This window comes from Phalaenopsis equestris, unplaced genomic scaffold (assembly GCF_001263595.1).
Source record: "Phalaenopsis equestris unplaced genomic scaffold, ASM126359v1 Scaffold000002, whole genome shotgun sequence".
Lineage (NCBI taxonomy): Eukaryota > Viridiplantae > Streptophyta > Magnoliopsida > Asparagales > Orchidaceae > Phalaenopsis > Phalaenopsis equestris.
Window position 1 is genome coordinate 12,792,237 of NW_018164444.1, and position 17,014 is coordinate 12,809,250.

At 33.1% G+C, this 17,014-nt stretch overlaps 2 protein-coding genes across 7 annotated transcripts; both read left to right on the forward strand.

The window, feature by feature from the left end:
• The first annotated feature begins 120 nt into the window (after positions 1-120).
• LOC110017845 (putative serine carboxypeptidase-like 52) lies at positions 121-8,700 on the forward strand. 4 transcript variants are annotated; one of them, XM_020714977.1, is made up of 10 exons: positions 121-242; positions 335-372; positions 498-599; positions 7,314-7,400; positions 7,484-7,627; positions 7,729-7,797; positions 7,877-8,004; positions 8,104-8,217; positions 8,311-8,356; positions 8,450-8,700. In XM_020714977.1, exons 1-10 carry the CDS (start codon positions 182-184, stop codon positions 8,531-8,533), a joined length of 873 nt encoding a protein of 290 aa, XP_020570636.1. In that variant the 5' UTR covers positions 121-181; the 3' UTR covers positions 8,534-8,700. The 4 variants fall into 4 exon arrangements, with proteins under 4 accessions (XP_020570636.1, XP_020570639.1, XP_020570637.1 ...); XM_020714978.1 differs by lacking the exons at positions 121-242; positions 335-372; positions 498-599 and adding exons at positions 1,580-1,691; positions 1,784-1,821; positions 1,983-2,084; XM_020714980.1 differs by lacking the exons at positions 335-372; positions 498-599 and adding an exon at positions 1,784-1,821.
• A 2,052-nt stretch (positions 8,701-10,752) lies between these two features.
• Positions 10,753-16,816, forward strand: LOC110017844 (serine carboxypeptidase-like 6). 3 transcript variants are annotated; one of them, XM_020714974.1, is made up of 15 exons: positions 10,753-10,939; positions 11,013-11,158; positions 11,892-11,968; positions 12,058-12,180; positions 12,343-12,445; positions 12,518-12,555; positions 12,806-12,907; positions 13,442-13,525; positions 13,610-13,762; positions 13,871-13,939; positions 15,545-15,666; positions 15,770-15,883; positions 16,413-16,458; positions 16,549-16,607; positions 16,703-16,816. In XM_020714974.1, the coding sequence occupies exons 1-15, from the start codon at positions 10,791-10,793 to the stop codon at positions 16,713-16,715; spliced, it is 1,398 nt and encodes a 465-aa protein (XP_020570633.1). In that variant the 5' UTR covers positions 10,753-10,790; the 3' UTR covers positions 16,716-16,816. The 3 variants fall into 3 exon arrangements, with proteins under 3 accessions (XP_020570633.1, XP_020570632.1, XP_020570635.1); XM_020714973.1 differs by having other exon boundaries at positions 16,549-16,766; XM_020714976.1 differs by lacking the exons at positions 13,442-13,525; positions 13,610-13,762; positions 13,871-13,939 and having other exon boundaries at positions 16,549-16,766.
• The last annotated feature ends 198 nt before the right edge of the window (positions 16,817-17,014 follow it).

A 17,014-nucleotide genomic window follows, 5' to 3' on the forward strand; every position in this document is an offset into this window, starting at 1 on the left:
ACTCATTGTCTCTATGCAAGTTGTTTTATCATAGGACGGCATTAACGAGGCTCTACAATTTAACATTCAGAACTTTGCTTTAGAACTGTGTTGTATTTATAACTCTCACAACATTATATACATTATTGAAATAATGTAGTGGCTCCTTGATCATCCGAGTTTCCTCTCAAATCCTTTCTACATGGGTGGTGATTCATATGGTGGGAAAGTAGCTGTGCTAACTGCTCATAAAATTGTTGAAGGTGACTATTTTTGCCGAAAAGTTCTATACGAACAAAAGCATGATATAATTTATTTATGCTAAGGCGTCAGTTATTCTTTTTGTTGAACACAGGAAATGAAGGTGGTCAGAAGCCTCTAATCAATATCAAGGTATTTACTTTATGCAATTGTATTGTATCTCGAAAACTATCATTACATATGTTTTTTATACAAATGCTTATAAGCCTAGTTGGAATAAATTTGTTGAAGTTTCAAACTTTTTTGATATTTTCAAGGGTTATCTAGTTGGTAATCCTGTAACGGGTGAAAAAGTTGACACCAGCTCCCAGGCTCAACATGCTTATGGATTGGGAATTATTTCCAAAGAGCTTTATAAGGTGCTTCCTTCCTCTTTTTAGGGCTTGTTTAGTTGATTGAAATTATTAAACATATTTTAAAAGTTGGTAAGTTTTGTTAAATATATCATTTAGTTAGATATAATTAGAAACCATTTCAGACTTTGAAAACTTCCTCAAAATGACCTAAACATAATAATTTTATTTTCGCATGAAAAAAGAGTGAAAAATTGTTTTTTCCCAACATGCTTGTACACCTATATTCATTTAGGTGAGGTTGATCAAGTTATCATCTAAGCTTGTATCTTCTCATCAATTTATTATTCGTGAACCAACTCTAGCTCTTCATTACTCAAACATTGTACACGCTATAACCACATTTCATTAAGCTGCCTAGAGGGGAAGTTAATAGTCTAATTATTGAGCCTGCTACGGGTTCTCACTAGCGGAAATCATCAATGGTCCTCACCATTAATTCAAAACTCAGCCAAAAGACAGCTGCCATTCAAAATAATTTGTTACATAACTAGCTATATCAAGCTTATGATACGCTTGAGTGAATCTACATAAAAAAATATGGGTTTTGTAGGTTTTATTTTAATTTAATTTATTTGCTCTCAATAATCTAAATAAGGTTGTGCAACTATTCTCAACACTGATAAATAGAGTTTGGGTCATGATTCAGATATCCCTCTAACGCTTATTGATGTCATAGACTTCTCATGATAAACAATTAATGTCAATTTCCTAATAAAAATACTCATAAATACTTTTGAAGGTTTCCAATGCTTATTGATGTCATATGCTTCACACAATAAACAATTAATGTCAATTTCTTAATAAAAATACTCATAAATTCTTTTGAATTTTATATATTTCACAAGATTGATCAACTCATTGTCTCTATGCAAGTTGTTTTATCATAGGACGGCATTAACGAGGCTCTACAATTTAACATTCAGAACTTTGCTTTAGAACTGTGTTGTATTTATAACTCTCACAACATTATATACATTATTGAAATAATGTAGTGGCTCCTTGATCATCCGAGTTTCCTCTCAAATCCTTTCTACATGGGTGGTGATTCATATGGTGGGAAAGTAACTGTGCTAACTGCTCATAAAATTGTTGAAGGTGACTATTTTTGCCGAAAAGTTCTATACGAACAAAAGCATGATATAATTTATTTATGCTAAGGCGTCAGTTATTCTTTTTGTTGAACACAGGAAATGAAGGTGGTCAGAAGCCTCTAATCAATATCAAGGTATTTACTTTATGCAATTGTATTGTATCTCGAAAACTATCATTACATATGTTTTTTATACAAATGCTTATAAGCCTAGTTGGAATAAATTTGTTGAAGTTTCAAATTTGTTGAAGTTTCAAACTTTTGTTGAAGTTTCAAACTTTTTTGATATTTTCAAGGGTTATCTAGTTGGTAATCCTGTAACGGGTGAAAAAGTTGACACCAGCTCCCAAGCTCCACATGCTTATGGATTGGGAATTATTTCCAAAGAGCTTTATAAGGTGCTTCCTTCCTCTTTTTAGGGCTTGTTTAGTTGATTGAAATTATTAAACATATTTTAAAAGTTGGTAAGTTTTGTTAAATATATCATTTGGTTAGATCTAATTAGAAACCATTTTAGACTTTGAAAACCTCCTCAAAATTACCTTAAACATAATAATTTTATTTTCGGCATGAAAAAAGAGTGAAAAATTGTTTTTTCCCAACATGCTTGTACACCTATATTCATTTAGGTGAGGTTGATCAAGTTATCATCTAAGCTTGTATCTTCTCATCAATTTATTATTCGTGAACCAACTCTAGCTCTTCATTACTCAAACATTGTACACGCTATAACCACATTTCATTAAGCTGCCTAGAGGGGAAGTTAATAGTCTAATTATTGAGCCTGCTACGGGTTCTCACTAGCGGAAATCATCAATGGTCCTCACCCATAATTCTAAACTCAGCCAAAAGACAGCTGCCATTCAAAATAATTTGTTACATAACTAGCTATATCAAGCTTATGATACGCTCTGGTACCCACTAAAGCTCTGCCGCTAGACGGCTATTCTGTAACCTTGAGTGTCCCTTTATCGCATGGCCATGAAACTCCTGTAATAATCTGAGAATATATTTTGATGCCCTGGGTAGCACGAATCGGGAATAGTGGAGCAGTTGCTGCATCCTCAATGTATATCCTAGATGATAGCTCGAATCTTGTAGTAATATGACCCTTATCTTCCTCAGCTCCTTGTCCTGTTCGATCTCTTTTCTCAAGGCTTCTCAGTCTAGGACCAAGGGTATCAATAGGACCATCAATTGAGCTTCCTCCACCTTTCTTGATAGTGTGTAGGCTTCCTTATTCTTCAATCCTGATTAATATTGAATCTCGAAATCATGCCCCAATAGCTTGGATAGCCATCGCTAATGCTCGTTAGTGATCGTCTGCTGCTCTAAAAGATACTTTAAAATCTTTTAACTTGTCTTGACAAGAAGATGCCGTCCCAACAGATAGGGCCTCAACTTCTGAATGACCAAGACAATCGCTATCAATTGCAGTTCATACACTGATTTTGGCCTCGCTCTGGCCGTAAGAACCTGACTGAAGCAAGAAAGCACCGCTAGTTCTGCATGAGCACTGCTCCCAACTCGTACTTTGATGCATCTATTTCCACCACAAATAGTTTATTAAAATCCGGAAGTACTAATAAAAGGACATTGGTCGTGGCTCTCTTCAAATATTCAAATATCTGTGTTGTTTCTTTCCCCCCATTTGAAATTATCTTTTTTCGACTGCCCTGTCAGTGGTCATGCTATCATGTCAAATCCTTTCACGAACTTCCGTTAGTAGCCTATGAGACCCAAAAATCCTCTTAACTCCTTCAAAATCATTGGTAAGGGCAATTCATCATAGCCACAATCTTGGATTGATCCACTCCTACCCTTATTCTGGTCACCACATGTCATTGATACTCCACCTGTAACTGTGCAAATGAACATTTCTTCAAGTTGACATACAATTGATGCTCTCTCAAAGCCTTGAGTATTGTACTTAGGTGTCTCGAGTGCTCTGTCTCTATACAACTGTAGACCATAATGTCACCAAAGAAGACCAGGACAAATTTACGGAGGTAAGGTTGAAAAATCATATTCATGAGGGACTGAAATGTTGTCGAGGAGTTGGTGAGGTCAAAAGACATCACTAAGAACTCATAATGTCTTTCATATGTCATGAAAGTTATCTTATGCACATATGTTGGATTCATCATGGTATGGTGGTATCCCGACTGTTGACTTCACTTTTGGTTAAAGTTTAGTCTTTCCTCTTTAGTAGCCTGGGGTCTAGCCATAAGACTTTCCTGTTGACTATTCTTAAAAAACTAGAAAAGAAACCCTCGCCATTAGAAATTCCAAACTCTTCTCCACTTAACTTGAAATTCCACATATTTGTCCTAACCTCCAGCACTTAGTAAGTGGGGTCATTATGGCACTACAGGGGAGCTCAAGGAGAGTCTCCATAGGACTGTTTGACCTTAGTATTGACCCTGGATGTTGGTCTGGAGCTAGTTCACTCACTTGCTCTCACTTTCACTCACTCACTTACAACCCTAAACCCAACTTGTTAACTTTGATCTCTTGATCTTTTGGGACACTCATGTAGATAGTCTTCTAGACCCACTAGTCTTAGGCATAGGTCTAGCCAAGGCCAGTACATAGAGAACCCAAATGGAGATTCCATTGGACCATAGCTCAAATGGGGTGTTTGAAATCTCAATTTTGCCAAAATACCTAACTTAGTCTTTTGCCCTCTCAAATCTACCTAATTTACCAAAACACCCCCAAACCCCCAAATTTGACAGAAATTCCTAATTTCACCCAAAATACCCAAATTTGCCAAAATTACAAAAATACCCTTGGTGGCCCAAATTTTTCTAAAACCCTCAAAATCATTTCAAATGACTCCAAAACCAATTTGAACCCTTCAATTAAACTCAGTTTGACCATTTTGACCAATAACCCAAAATTGCCCTAAAGGCCCAATTTCTCCAAATCCACCCCATATGTTCCTCAATTTCATCCAAACTTTCCCAAATTTCAATTCTAAACTCAAATTCATCACGACCAAACTTGATTTAAATCAAATCCAAGCCCAATTGACCCATACTTTGAGCCCAATTTAAAACTAAATCCAAAACCCTCAATTTTGCCCCAAATTAGCCATATCTCCAAATGTCCTCAAATTGAATGTCATAACCCCAAAATTTCCACTAAATTTTTATCCAAAATTCTTTTTTTCATTATGTCTATCTGCTCTCTCCCTCCCTCCGTTCCTCACTTGTTCCTTCCCTCTCTCATTGCTTTTATGGGATCAAGTGGGACCACTTTAAACTGATTTCTATAAAGAGAATTTCTGAACATAAGTTTTACTTTCCTGTGGGCTATGAAATTTTTTACTGCTTCGTGGGGCTCTTTGCATTTATTATTTTCATTTGTCGAGAGAACTTTAGAATGTTAAATTTTCATAAGGCGGATTAGATTGTAAATAAGCATTGCCTAAAGATTTCACCCTCATTTAGCGAGAACTTTTTTGTTCTGGGGTCTCTATGGTTAATCATCTCTCTCAATAGCGGGAGAGCACTTTCAATTAAGGCTAGTAATTGAGAATTGATTATTCAACATACATTGCCACAGACTTAGGATTTAAGTTGTAAAATCTATCACTTGAAGCTTAAAATAGAGGGTGAGGGAAATGAAGAAGAAACTCGATCAATATCTCATGGTTCTATCATTTCGAGTCGTCGTGGCCTCTGATCTGCTTATAAGAGACAGTTGACCCAACCTGGCTGAAAGATTTTTGATAGCTTTCACAGATTGCATCATCCTAGAGATCTTTGTAGTATGTGGTTGATGTTTGTCTAAAGGGACAAATTCAAGTCGACCTTAGCTCACAGAATATTTTATGTTAATTAATTGTACTCTTATGGTTCACAACTCAAACTGTAGAAAGTTGTTGGGAATATACGGGTTGCGGTCGTGACCATAATATAATAGTGATATTTGGTGGCAAACATACGGTCAGAATGCTTTGATCGTAACTGCTACTTTGTGGTGTTATTTGCCGACAAAATCATGTGGTTGATGACTTTAAAAATTGTGATTTAAAAGATTCACCCTTTTGGTTGAAGTATTCAATCAACACGACCATTATCGGGGGAATTTTTCCTTAAACCCGTCGACCATCCGATCCAAGAGTTTTGGTCGTAACCACTACTTTGTAGTGTCATTTGCATGCAAATCACGTCAACAGAGGACTCGGGCCACATCTTTACTGACATGTAATTTCATCGATTATGAATATATATAGATACATTTGATATGATATTCACTATTGTGAGCTGAAGTTAATGAAAAATTTATTACTTGCCTTGCTTTAAGTCTTTAGTGATTGATTTAAACTTAGATGTTATGGTTGATTACTTTGAAATTCTTAATTGAAAAGACTAATCTCTCTGATTGAAATCTTTGATCAACACGGTCATTATCGGGGATAGTTTATTTTTATACCCTATTGACTGTCTCACTTAAGAGAATTGGATCCGTGATTGAAATAATTGAATTCAAAATTGACTTTAAAACCTAATTTTAAAATAGGCCCTCCGGTCGAAATCTTCTATCAACTCGGTCATCATCGAAAAATTGTTTATTTTAAAAAAATTTATATTTAAAGCGGCATTTAAATTTTTTAGTTAGACTTTTTAGGATATAAGTCTTGTCAACTTCAATCCTTATATGGAGGAGGACCATACTATGTTATTTGGACCTGTAAATTTTTATTTTATGATTGACATTTATTTCAAAATTACTAGACTCGACAACTTCAGTTCTTGCAAGGAGGGTCGAACTAGTCGGGTGGGACTTATAACCCTATCCTATAGACAAAGAACCCAATTAGCCCTCGCAACATTCTTGAACATAGTATTTAATCATTCAATACATTAGTTGAAGTACACACAAGCTTATAATTTCATATATGTAAATATCTTAAAAGTTTATAAGCTTTAAAGACTTGTATAAATTTGAAGTCATGAATTTAATACAGATTTTGCATTAGTAGTTACATGCATGGTTTTGAAAATATATGTAATTGATTTGCTTAAATAGACACCTTAAATATGGGCAATCTTGCATGCGGGCTTCGCGTTGCATACACAGAGGAAGCAAAACAACGAAATGAAAAAGTAGAACGATAAAGGGCTTATGACTCTGTCAGAAGAGAGAGAGAGAGAGAGAGAGAGAGAGAGAGAGAGAGTAGTGGAACTGGAAGGGAATAGTGGATAGACGAAGGCTTTTCCGAAGTCTTCACGGCTTCTATGTTGAATAGTGTGTGGAGATAGAGGGTTTCAAACAGGGAGGAAAAAGGAGACCGAGAGGTGTGAATGAGAGTGCGAGCAGTTAACAGAGCCTATCATGTGTCTTTATACTTCAAATCAAAGTGCTTCGCGCAAATGATTACGGAAGTGGAATATGCAGGAAATTTATCATTAATTAATGAAGTTTAATTAAAACCTAATTAATAATTTTAATTTTAATGGTCAACAATTCTCTTTCTGCTTTATGCTTGATCTTAATATGTATTAGGGTCTTGGTGTCATTACAAGGGCAACATTGAATCCAACATTGTCAGGTTTTGTCCACTTCTATTTTTTTCTCCTTTCATGCGTTAGTATTGAAGCTTCCTTTATATTCAGCTGATAATGACACACTGTGCTGGAGAAAAAGACTTCAAAAAGCCTCAAAACGTTCTTTGTGCCACTCATCTTGAGACATTAAATGGAGTGAGCGATGTCTTCCTTCTAAACAAATTGTGTTTTTCTTTTCTTTAGTTGGGTTGAAACTGTCTTCCTGTAATTGCATGCAGTTTCTATCAGAAATTGATATTTATAGTATACTGGACCCCACCTGTCCTGATGAAGCTCCAACGTCAGCTATGAGGGCTCTCAAGGAGAATCAAGAAGAGTTCATCGACTCACCATTGTCATCAGTTCCTGATATTTCTTGCATAGTTGAGCTCTGCACATTCCCTTCATTCTGTGTGCTACAAATATAGCTGCTAAACTTATTAAAAGATTAGCAAAAACTAATTTGAAATGGTAATATGTTCAGACCGCTGCTCTTCTTGCCAATTACTGGGCGAATCACCATCTTGTGAAAGAGGCCCTCCATGTCAAGGAGGTACTTATAAATGAATTATTTTTCATCATTGTGATGAATTCAAATGTTTGAAATTGTGTGATAATGTATATATTTCAAGGGAACAATTGAACGATTTCACCTTGATAATTTCGATGTGGATTCGTATTTCTACACACGAAGCGTCCCAAGCATTGTACCTTATCACTATAGTCTCATTACTCGAGGATTTCGAGCTCTAGTTTACAGGTAAATTTCCAGCCTTCTTTTCTGTAAATGCTAGAAAGAAGAAAGATGTTTATTTGCTTGGGGATTTAAGTTTTATTAATTATATTGTGGTTCAAACAGTGGTGATCATGATCTGAAGATTCCAATCTTGGGCACGTTAGAGTGGGTAAAATCTCTCAATTTTTTCGTCTTGGAGCCACGGCGATCGTGGCATGCTGGCGGGCAAGTTGCAGGGTGAGGAGACTGTAAATTTGTGATTTTTTAAAGAAGATTCTTCTTTTACTCAAAAGTCTGAAGCTTTTTTTTTTCATGATTTTGAATTTGCAGATACACCATTTTGTTCTCAAACAATTTAACTTTTGCAACTGTGAAGGTATGAATTTTCTTGATGTTTGATTTATAATATGGCGGATGTTATGTTGTTCTGAGAGTAATTATTCCATTGGTGTTTGTGAACTGGTTGTAGGGGGGTGGTCATATAGCACCAGATATAATGCCATTCGAATGTTTTTTTATGTTTGAAAGATGGATTTCTCACCAGAGTCTCTGATTTCAGTGAATCATTTCACTTATTTTGGGGAGGAGATATGATCCTTTTATGTTGATTAATAATAGAAAATTTATGTATGAATCAAATGTTATTGTCTTTTCCCTGCCTTCACTTTATATTTCTATGTTTTTCAAGTTGTAGGAGGAGAATATCATGCTGATTTGTCATATCTTGAGAGTTTATTTGGTTGGATTTTTAGTTAGTTTTATAAGAGGAGGCAGTTATTGCAGAATGCGTCATTTGCAACTACAGCTGAAATAAAGGAGCCAACCTCACAACACTTAATCGAAATGGTTAGCTAAGCATTAAAGAGAAATGAAAAGACAGGAATCAAGGAATTATAAATTCGTTAAGCAAAGCTTCTTAATATAATTAATGTATATAATTTTATATTTATAAAATAATTCAAATTTTAAATAATCTCTTTTTTGTAAATTGATGCTAAAAAAGATTTGTTTTTTTTTAATATTTATTAAGTAATGCAATCGAAAATTAAGAAAAAGTTATTATTATTATTTTTTTATGAAGCTTGATTTAAATTTATAAGCATAATTAAAGGGACAAAATTTTTAATTGAATTTGAAATATATTAATTAATATAAATTAATTAATCTCTTAAATTTGATATAAATGTGAAAAACGTGACGTTTTTCATCATTACTTATGTTTAAAGATATTATAACTTCGAAAATATTTTCTAATGTAATATTATTTTATAAAATTTTTTAGAACATATACATATTTGAAATATAAAAAATTAACAAAACATATTATGTATTAAATATAAAAAACTATAAAAATACTATTTTAAGCTATTTTTTTAAAATTATATTTGAAATTAATTTCTTATAAACTATTTATTTTAAAATGTATTATTTAATAAACATAAATTTATGAAAAATTATTATCATTAATTAAAATAGAATTCTAAAAATAATTTGTTTATTTCAGTCTGATTGTTTGGTTGGCATTTTATAAAAATTCATCACATAGTTAAAAAGTAGAATTGAACAAATGCGAAAATTTTCCGCTTCACCATCGATAACTGGCCGCCGGCTGCAATTGACCAACGCCCGTTGGCTGTTGTCAATAACCACTCGCAGACTATCATCGACCACCGTCGTCCGCCCCTGCTAACCATCTTTGGCGGACTTTACAGTGTAATGATGTGTCCCAAATACAGTGCAACGACATATTTTAAATATAGTGTAATGACGGACTTCAAATATCGAATGCGGTATAATCAATAACATTATATTGAAGATTCGATTGTAACTCCCAGCGACAATTACTTACAACTGCCGGATTTACCATACAACTTTCTCTTAACTCTTGAAATATTTTATGAATCGTATATGAAAAAATGTTATATTTGATGTGAAATTATAACTACATTCTCTGGGTTGTGAGAAAAGTGGGCACTCTTTGTAATTGTACATTAATAGTGGAATACTTTATATGGGGTTAGGTCCTGTAGCTTTTCTCTTTATAATTTTCTTAAAGAACTTTGTTTTGTTTAATTTAGAGAGGTTCTCCTTGCGTTTCTTTTTATTTATTTTTAAGAACAATTCCCTTACATTTTTTTCTTCTAAATAGGAAAGTTTAGGTGCGAGATATGTATATACATACGAATGAATTATGTGCTTGGCATATAAATATTGGTTGGACTGTGCAGAGCGGCACGCCCTCTCGTATATTTTTTAAATAATTTAGAGTTCCAACAAAATAAATATTTTAGTATTATTTTAAGAACGTATTTATACTTCTGAGATTTTTTTTATTTTTAAATCTACTCTTTTTTTTTTTTACATTTATACTTTGTACTATGAACAATTTATTCAGAAACGGCTATAATAAAATTATTTTCAAAATGTAAAAAACAATTAAACAACAATTTTATCCAGAAGAGCTTCTATGCAGCAGTTTCATGTCACAACTATTGCAGAACAGCTTATTAATGAGTTGCAGCTGCTCTCTTGACGTAAAAATATATATATTTTTTTAATTTGTGAAATCTGCTATTCAAAAAAAAAAAAATTAAGAAAAATATTTCTTAAAAAATTGAGCCGAAGAAGGTGTGGTGTTTCTATATTTGTATTCATCCGAATGAGAAATTTGACTATATTTCTCCATTTTTTTTTTAATCATAAACTTCCGTCTCTCCCTTTTTTTAATCGTAAACTTCTCTCTCTAACCATTTTTGTAGTGACGGAGCCTGCTTTTTCTATCTTATTTCGGCTCTGCTTCTCATTCAACCATGTCTACTACCTTCATCCTCCTGCAAATACTATCAGTCTTCTTCTGCAATTTCTGTTTGTTTCCTTATTACTGTAATGCGTTGCATGCAAGCAGAATCACTCATCTTCCAGGTTTCAATGGCTCTCTTCCCTTCTACCTTGAAACAGGGTGAGATCTTAACTTAAATTTGCATACCTAATGATTGAAATTTGTTGCTAATAAATCTCCTCGCGGTTTGAAGCTATGTGACAGTGAATGAAGAGAGCGGGGCAGAACTCTTCTACTACTTTGTAGAGTCTGAGAGGAATCCCAGTGATGATCCACTTATTCTTTTTCTTGTTGGTGGACCTTATTGCTCTGGTTTTTCTGGCTTGGCCTTGGACGTTGGTGATCATTTTCTTATTTTCTTATAATTTATTTCATGGAAATTTGATATTTAGAACACACACAGCATGATAATTTGATCAACTATACTTAATTGTTTTTCACGCATAGATAAGGGGCACACATGTAAAAAATGAAGTTTAGACATTAGATATTTAAATACATAGGAATTGAGTGGTATGTACTTATATTTCTCTTCTAGCATTAATTACTATTGTCATAGGACCTTACTGTGATCGGTATGCGCGCATACCTTCATTTCTTCTTCTTTTCTTGTTTTTTTTAGGCCTTTACATACATAGGTCGATCTATAGATATCTTGTACTTTTTGTTTTTCTTTCCTTGGTTGAGGGAGAGGGGATCAGAATTATGGTGTTTGGATCAGCAGAGAAGTGGGTTGGATTTATGATTTGTTCTGCTATAGTTTAGATCTTGTTTCTCTTGTGAATCAAATAATAGTGTGTGTGTGTGTGTGTGTGTTTGTTTAAATCTTATTTCCAAATTATCTTCTTCTTCATCTTCATCGACAATGTTGGTAGTGATATCAATTTTTGTAAATTACAAAATTTGTTATTAGAGCTTGCAAATCTTGATATCAAGAAATTTATAAGCAAGATTGACTTCCCATTGCCTTGCTGCTTATCATTCATAAACACTTACTCGTTCCCATCCCCTTCTTCCGATATATATTACAAGTGTAAGATTTTATTAATTTCTTTAGGCTTATTATGTGCAGGTCCTCTCGGGTTTATGGTCAAAGCATATGATGGAACGTTGCCTACTTTGACTTCTAATCCTTTTTCATGGACACAAGTACGTGCTTAAGAACTGCCTTAACTTTTTTTATTTACATTCGTGACATTTATCATTATTTTCTATAATAAAACCATTTGGATGATTAGATCTCCAGCATTATCTTTTTGGATTGGCCTGTGGGGACCGGATTCTCATTCTCACCAAGTATTGTGGATTATCATACAGATGAAGTAAAATCTGCAAAACAAATCTATAAGTTTCTTATAAAGGTGAGACGATTTTAATTCCATGCATGCTTCATGTCTGAAATTTAATGTGAGAAGGAATGAAAGGGCTTACCTCAAATTTAAGGTGTATGGTTAATGCAGATTTTAATAATTGCAATGTCTTCAGTAATAACCATTTTTGTAGTCGTTAATTCTTATATGCAGTGGTTGCTTGATCATCCAAGTTTTCAATCAAATCCTTTTTATGTTGCTGGAGATTCATATGGAGGGAAAATGGCACCTCTGTCTGCTCTAGAGATTGCAGATGGTAATTATTTAAAAATTCAGATTACATAATTTATAAATGAAATGCTAATTAATTCTATGTAATGGGTCACAGGCAATGAAAATTTTCGGCAACCCTTTGTTAATCTCAAGGTATGTCCTTCAGCTAGTTATCGCTACAGAATAAATTTTCAGCTCGTGTTTTTATTTACTTCTTTAAAAATAGCATTTTTTTCACAATAAATAAGCTATGCCAAGCTCAGAAAATAGAACAATTCAATTTTAGTAACCTAAACTTTTCACAATATAAATACTATAAATCTTTTAAATTTTGTAACTTCTCCCCCAAATCTGTTCGAGGCTTTCTATGCGACTATGGTTTGATGGCTTGTAATGTCTTCAGGGTTATTTAGTTGGCAACCCAGTTACAAGCGACAGGATTGACATCAGTTCTCAACCTCCTCATGCTTATGGATTGGGAATAATTTCGGATGAACTACTAAAGGTTCATATTTTCTTTTCCTTGATTGCAAACATTATTTATTGTATTGTATTGTATGTGAACTTCGATGCATTGCCAATAACAAATGAAAAAAGAAAGAATAAAAAGGGCAAATGGATATTAAGTGCTCCTTTTGACGAGTAAAGTATCAAAATAGCCCTTTGATCATCTCCATTGAGTGATTTTAATCTTAAAGCCTATAAAAGTACCTAATTAGCCCTCCACTTTTAATGAAGCCTAAAATAATCTTCTTAAATAATTTTCTTTATATGATAAGCGTTTAGGTTTGCACTTTATTTTTATTTGTTAAATGATGAAATGTCTTTTTCTATCACATTTTTCCCAATTAGGAGTTATTTTAAGTTTTAAACAACTAAAATTGCATGTAAAATATAATATAGAAGAGTTATATGATATTTTATCATGTCAAGTGACTTTATTATGGTTAGCTATACTTCAGAGTAAATAGCCAAATTGGTTTTATATTACAAAGATATGTTAAACTTAAAAAATGTTACTGACTTCTTTCATTCTCAGCTGATACAAATAAATTGTGTGGGGGAAGACTATCGAAATCCTAAGAATACTCATTGTGCAACAAACCTCAAAACATTGAATGAGGTAGCCTTCATTTTGAAAATATTTATATGATTTTCTTATTACATAGATGATCCTAAACTCATGTGGTCATGCACATTCTCTTAGTTCCTTTCAGAGATCAACAAATATAGCATATTGGAGCCTAAATGTCCTGATGACTCTTTTGAACTGAAGGAACAAAAAGGGAACCACAGGTCAATTAAGGAGAAGTTTTTTGAATTCTATCCTTCATTATATGTACCTGATATTGATTGTGCAGTTAAGTCATTTTTATTAGTTTGACAATTCATTTATTTCTACATAAACAATTATTTTTTTATTCATGCAAAATATGATTGAAACTGTATAAATATTTTTTTTTTGTAGAATGATCGTCTTCTTTCGTATTATTGGTCGAATGACCGTCTCACCAAAGTGGCTCTTCATATCAAGGAGGTAAATTGAGTATTTTTTAGTTGATTTCTTTCGGAGCAATGCTACTCCGGCCAATAAATAGGATAAACATCTAGTTTAATATGGTGAAGTGTGGGCTCCAAAATTCAAAAAATGTTGGCCTCTCTTGAAGAGAAGAAACGAAATATACGAAATAAGGGAGTTGACTGTGAGGTTTCAGGTCACATATTCATAAGGCATATGAGATAGTAGACAAGACTACCCCAAAAATTTTTGCTCCCATTTTGTGAGAATTTTAACATTGGAGTTCAAAGTTTCCCATAGATGCAAACCCCTGATTAATTATCCCTCCCGAGAACGCGAGACACTTTTGATTAAAGCTAGTCATCAGGCGTTAAGTATTTTGACTTAGCATATTATAGCACCATATTAAAAGTTTAAATTTATGAAATTATCATCGTAAGCTCGTATGGTCACCTCTCAATAATGGGACACTTTTGATTAAGGCTAGTCATTAGACTCTAATTATTCATACTTAGTATATTAAAGCACCATATTGAAAATTTAAAATTTATAAAGTTATCATCGTGAGATTAAGAGCGGATTGTAGGGGAAATAATGAAGCACCTGATCAAGATCTAATGGTTTTGTCATTCTAAGTAAGCGTGGTCTCAGGTCTACATAGTCAGGAAGGTAGATGGGACAATAGAGATGGTCAAGAAGGAAATGGAAGAGAGAATTTGAAATTGAAAGTTGAATAATATATATTATTAAAATGTAAATATTTAAATGTATATTAATTATTTCATATATATACTTAAATATAAATATATACTAATATTAATATTTAAATAGATAAATATATATTAATATTTTCATATTTAAATAATGTAAACATTTTGCTCTTTAACGCACACCAAGTGAATTAGCCCGATTCAAACGTGAATAAGCTCATTTGAATCGTCTTGATGACCTGGACGCGATTGCATAGTCTGTTTTGTAAAATGATGGCATGATAAAAAAGTTTTATGGGTGAAAATTCATACAATGAAGGCTTTATGCACATAAATGCCCATAAGAAAAATCACATATTGTGTCATCGTACATGTAGTCCGTTGTTTTTAATATGTTGGATCTTTTTACACGTTAGATCTTTTTTGGGTAATTTCAACCCTTTGGATGTATTGATATAGTCTGATTTATAATTGGGTCTCATTTGGGTGGCTTTCTCGCTGCATTAGGTGAATCGTCATTGAGCAGTATGATGTTGCACCTGACATTTATCATTTTTTATAGAGCGGAGCAGATATGAAGGTTAACGTGAAGTTAACCAAACAAAAGAGAGAAAGAGTAGAATAATATATTAATGATATTAATTCATTTTTTATCATATTCTTTTATTGAAGTTGCATTACTCTTGTGATTGTTGTTATATATCATGCTCAACTAAGTTATTTTGGTCGCTATTTTGCATGAAGAACACTTGGGACGGCTAGACTAAACTACATTATTGTTTTTCTTAAATATGAAACTATTGTCTCTTTCCAGTAAAAGAACAAATTAGTATGCTAAGAGAACACTCGCCCTCTATAATTTTCTCTATTTTCACTAACCACATGCAATGTCAATGATGTTAAACATTTGCAGGGTACTGTCGAAGAATGGCATCGTTGCAAGCAGGATTCAAATAATTACACATATAACGTACCAACTTCTGTGCCTCATCATCTCAACCTAATAAGAAGAGGATATCGAGCTCTGATTTATAGGTGATCGAAGCATATCTTAAGGAAACAATCTTTTAAATTTTAGAATTTACTATTTCATGCAAGGATCCATCTAACTTTTATTATGTACTTGTGAACCTAATAGTGGGGATCATGATCTCGATATACCATTTATTGGCACACTTAAGTGGGTAAGATCCCTCAACTTCTCTATCGTTGAAAATTGGCGATCATGGCGTGCTGGCGGCCAAGTTGCAGGGTGAGCATTCTTTGGTCTTAATGCACATTTACTGTAGAAGATTGGATCATTTGCAGACTCAATTTAAGCCCAAAACACACATAGGTCAACACAAAAGCTTAATGTTTTAAGGAAGATTCGCATACATACCACGCAATTCCTATGTATTTGCATGTCTACCACCTAAACATCAGTTTTTACATATGTCACTTTATATAAGTATTTCACATTTTAAAAGTCAATATCATGGTATTTTTTTCATGTGATATGAATGATTTGGATGATATAAATGTAAAAAAAGTAAGTTTGGATGTTACGTATGCAAAAACATAGGAATTAGGTGGTATTATGTATGTAAATGACAAATTTTTCATGACAAATTATAATAAAATTGTTTTTTCCTTCATCTCAAAGATAACAGTCTTCGATCTACTGTAATTTTCTTATAATATATAGCATGTTATTAAGGACACAAAATATGGTTTGAATCAGTATGAAGGACTGTATTCCACATTCTTCGTGTCTTAACATTAATTAACTTGCTCAACAGGTATACAATACTGTTCTCAAACAATCTGACATTTGCAACTGTGAAGGTGATGTAATATTTCTTTGATAATATCTGCATAAAACAGGCGTTGTTTCTGTGCGCTAACAATTTCTGCAATTTACTCATCTGGTTGCAGGGTGGAAGTCATACAGCTCCAAATAATATGCCTTTGCAATGCTTCGTTATGTTTGAAAGGTGGATTTCTCACAAGTCTCTATGATTAATCTGACCTTATGAACAAATTTATTGCAGAACAAAATAAATAAATAAAGTTTTTCTTCTGCTTTCAGTGAACACAGCTGATGTATTTGATATATGTTAGAGAATATATTAAGTTACGCCTGTGGTAAGTTCTATATAAATCTGATGTGGGAAGGTGTCACTTTAAAGTATAATAGAGCATATAGTAGAATTTTAATTATGTAAACTATTTTGTTTCTTTTACAGTTAAAATTAGTGAAATTTACATATGTAGCACATAATTCTTATGTATTTACATATCTAACACCTAAACTTTTATATTTGCATACATAGTACATTGGTATTTTAAACCTATGCATGAAAAGTTGTATTTCACTTTTAAAAAGTGGTAATAGTGATAT